This window comes from Notothenia coriiceps, unplaced genomic scaffold (assembly GCF_000735185.1).
Source record: "Notothenia coriiceps isolate Sejong01 unplaced genomic scaffold, NC01 NC01_scaffold00038611, whole genome shotgun sequence".
In the NCBI taxonomy this organism is placed as follows: Eukaryota; Metazoa; Chordata; class Actinopteri; order Perciformes; family Nototheniidae; genus Notothenia; species Notothenia coriiceps.
In genome coordinates, this window is record NW_011371312.1 from 161 (window position 1) to 4297 (window position 4137).

At 39.7% G+C, this 4137-nt stretch overlaps 1 protein-coding gene across 2 annotated transcripts; it reads left to right on the forward strand.

Annotated features, from left to right (window-relative positions):
* Positions 1-2186: 2186 nt before the first annotated feature.
* Positions 2187-3603, forward strand: LOC104968311 (uncharacterized). 2 transcript variants are annotated; one of them, XM_010797886.1, is made up of 5 exons: positions 2187-2323; positions 2442-2771; positions 2973-3092; positions 3204-3238; positions 3377-3603. In XM_010797886.1, exons 1-5 carry the CDS (start codon positions 2191-2193, stop codon positions 3497-3499), a joined length of 741 nt encoding a protein of 246 aa, XP_010796188.1. In that variant the 5' UTR covers positions 2187-2190; the 3' UTR covers positions 3500-3603. The 2 variants fall into 2 exon arrangements, with proteins under 2 accessions (XP_010796188.1, XP_010796189.1); XM_010797887.1 differs by having other exon boundaries at positions 3185-3238; positions 3377-3442.
* The last annotated feature ends 534 nt before the right edge of the window (positions 3604-4137 follow it).

The following is a 4137-nucleotide window of genomic DNA, read 5'->3' on the forward strand; positions in this document are numbered from 1 at the left end:
CCTATGTGAGTTTGGAAAATTGCACAGTATAAATCTATTTTAGTATACCTCAACAATGGCATTATGATCAGTAGAAATGGTCATGACATGGGCCCTTTAAAATTGTCAAAACTCAAGAAATTATGTTTTTCAAGAATGGTACAGGGGTGATATAAATATGGCTTTCTGTCAAGCAGCTTGATAGCCCTCTTGTACAGCTGTTCTATGGGTTTAAGGTTTGTGGTACAAGCAAATGACCAGTTTGTGAAACAGTATTCAATGTGGGATAGAATCATACAGTGGAGGTATGACTTTGCAGCATTGACAGTTAAGAAAGGTCTAATTTGTTTAACATTTTGCAAGTTGAATTTAATAGTATTGGATACTTTCTTAATATGTTTCTTAAAAGTCAATTTCGAGTCCAGTATGACTCCAAGATACTTGAACTGGGAGACTAGTTCTATTTCTGATCCATTTAAAAACACATTAGATCCTCCGATTTTGACTCGTAGTTTACTGAACAATCATGCATACTGTTTTTTTTACATTGAACTGTAACCAAATGTTGTTCAGCCAGTGTTGAACCTTGTCCAAAGCATTGATGCAAAATAACTCATATGGAGAGTGAAATGGTGCTAAAGGATAGGGAGGAGAGAATGACATCACTTCACAGGAAGGGCAGCACAGTGTGGTCTGAGCACAACTAACATGAAAGTCATGAGGCCTCTAAAGTCCAAACTTTGCAGCAAAGTAAAACAAATATACACTACTTGGTTTTGAGCACATCATATCAGGTCTTGTTTTTTAATGGAAACAAATAAAGACAAGGAGTTAGATAATAAAATCAAAAGCAATCTAGGGCGAAACACACAGGAAGCACTCGGAAATGACCACAAACATCAAATGACTTGTTGTTTTCACAGACTAACAGCAATGCTCCTGAAACTGCCATCACTCTATCGTCCATTTCTATAGTATACTGTTGCTTTTCTTTAGCCGATGCATTCTATGTTAGCCTACGTTTTTCTGCACAAGATCTCAAAAATGTAATTGGAAAATTAAAGTAAAACATTTTCCCCTCTCTGAAAAACTGGGAACACAAGGAATAAACCAGGAACCAACACAGAAGGACCGACCACACCAGGTAACATAGAAAAACTGAAACAATGGGGAAAACAGGGATATAGATAACTAATTGGGACGGCTGGAAAGGCCAGGCAAAAACACAACAGGGTGATTAGAGATAGATGGATCAAATCAGGGCGGGGCAAACAATTACAAAAGGCGGGAAAATGCAAAGAAAGAGTCAGTTTTATGGTCAAGGCTTATTATGGTCCTGTTATTGTTTCAATTTTCGACGAGGGGATACGTTTTGGCATTTGACAAGTAATGTCTTCACAGGTCAATTAACATGATCTACAGCAGGGGTGTCCAAACTACGGCCCGGTGGCCAACTGCAGCCCTTTATCCACTTTGAGCAAATTCAAAAAGTATAATGGAGTAGGCCTATGGCCCATAACGGTGGGTTACGTATTGTAACCCTAGTTATATGAGCACAGGCGGAGCCCCCTACTGGACTCTATGGGTACTACCTCTCAACCATACTATGCAAGCATTCAATTACTGAGATATGTATAACCGTAGCCGGCCCCCTGAATGCGTGCGCAAGGCAAGGCGGCCACGCGTCCCGTTCCCGTCATCCTACACTTCTCTTCACACAGGCTCCACCCTCTACTGGACTCTATGAGCCCTGATGCCTAAACGCCCTGTAGTCCGACAACATCGAGTCACCACACTGCCCCTGACCGGCTTTTGGTTCATGAACTGTTAGCACCGTGTTATGCATGCCCACAACACCTCGCGGGAACGTGCATAGCATAAAGCAAATACTTCAGTTGATCTGTTCTGCAAAGTTAGGTTTCCTTTTGGCATGCATAACACGGCATAATACCGGAGCCCCGCTGCGGGGAAACTTTGGCGCTGTTCTGAGTTTGTTCTAATCTGTCACAATGACTGATGGCTTTCTGATTTTTCCGTCATTGTTAAAAAAAAAAACGTCAGACGGAAAATAATCGGTTAACGTGACATCTGCTTCAGAGACATGTTTTGAATAGATATGGCCCTATAATATATTGTTCAAATATAGCATACAAGTTGAGCATTAAGGCTAGCAGTCTGCTTTAACACTTGTTTTTTTCTTGGAGCACTAACATGTCCCCTCCTCTCTTTTCGTTAAGAACCCCCTCACAGGAGCACAGTTCAGTCGCGGGCGTTGGCAGAGCTTCAGTCACACCCAGCATGAAGACCTCTACCTTGATAACAGCTTTAAGTCTCTGCAGCTTCTGTGAGTACTGCCTTTGAATTACTCTCAATGGCATGTATGTCTTTGGTGATTTTGCTTAAATCCAAATTAACTTTTTCATTGAAAGTAAATATATATTTTTCTTCGCTTTTTGTTTCAGGCTCGACTTCTGTCCCGGTTTCTGTGGAGGTCCAACCTGGTGAAAATGCCACATTGACGTGCGCCAACATTTCCAAATATGACACCATGACATACTGGTTCAGACTGGTGAACAGAACCGAGGTCAGCTGTGTCGCCGTGTTGATGAATTCTTACAGCAAGGTTTCCTACTGTGATGGAGTTCAAAAATCTAAATTTGAGATGACATCCAACACCTCCAACCTCTTTCTCAAAATCCAACAAGTGAATGTATCTGACACTGGACTTTACTTCTGTGGGTTTTACATAGCTGGGATTCCATATTTCAGTAATGCACGTTTGACCATTACAGGTAGGATTATTGTAAAAGTACTCTCTGTGCTTATCCTGCTTAAAAGACATATTTTGTTAATTAAGTTGAATAGTATGGTAAAGTGCTCTTCGAGATTAACAGTAAAACTCTTCTCAAAAATGTTAACTGTTCAAGTTTTTTTTTTATTTGAACACATTCACACCTGTAATATTAACAATGTTAAATACCGCTTTTTTTTAGGAGGCGGTGAAGAAATTGGAAAAGAAATGCCTTGGCTGACTTTTACCCTGGGCACTCTAACTGTTTTCTTCATGGTGGCCGTCATTGTTTTGGTTGTTAAAATAAGGAAAATCCAGAAAAGTAAGGCTGTCACAGTTTGTTGAAAAATCATTCATTTAAAGTTGTAAAAGACACATTCAAATCAACATATTCATTTAAACCTCACTAATCAGGCTTATCTTTGTCACAAAGCTGCAATTGAAGAACTGCATCATGAGAGAAACAAGGTATTAGTATCAGTTTTTCTTGATATTCTTTAATGGTTGTACTAAACAAGTTTTGACCTTAGGTCAGTACAGATTATGTGCTGACTTTTGAGATCTGTAGTTAAAATACTGTGTATGACCCTAAATATTGATTTACAGAATGTGGGCTCTGATGACCTGACCCGTACAGAGTGGAGGTTTCTTCCAAAGACAATAAGGAGCAGGAGGTCTGCAATGGAGAACGAAGTGGAGACTCATGTTGTTTATGCTGCCACCAGATAGACTCATAGTCCCTGTAACTGTCTGCAAACGGGTGCTTTATCATATCAAGTTTACTCACTTTCAATGTTCTTTTTAAATAAACTTCAAATAATCTCAGAAAAAAGTACTGGTTTGCCTCTGATCGTTATCTGAGAGGAAATACTATATATATTTTTTGTATGGGGAAGAGCCAAAAAGGCATTGATGATAACAAAGTCAAAATTACTCATATGGAGAGTGAAACAGTAATAAAGGGTAGGGAGTGACATCACTTCACAGGAAGAGACAGCACAGTGTGGTCTGAGCAAAACTTACATGACAGTCCCGAGGCCTCTAAAGTCTATGCTTTGCAGCAAAGTCAAAAATTAAAATGCTTGGTTTTGAGTACATTATACTGTAGCAGGTCCTGTGTTGTAGAATAGGAAAAGATAGACGATATATGCAAAAACCAACAGCAATCGAGGATGACAAACACACAGGAAGCACTCGGCCATGACCACAAATCTTAAATGACTTGTTGTTTCACAGGCCAACAGTAATGCTACTGAAACTGCCATCCGTTTTAACCTGTTTGAAGCCATGTTACAAAGTATCACAGCAGCAAGTGCAAACATTTAGTCAGGGATAAAGTTGAGGGTTGGACCTAAAGACAAAACAAA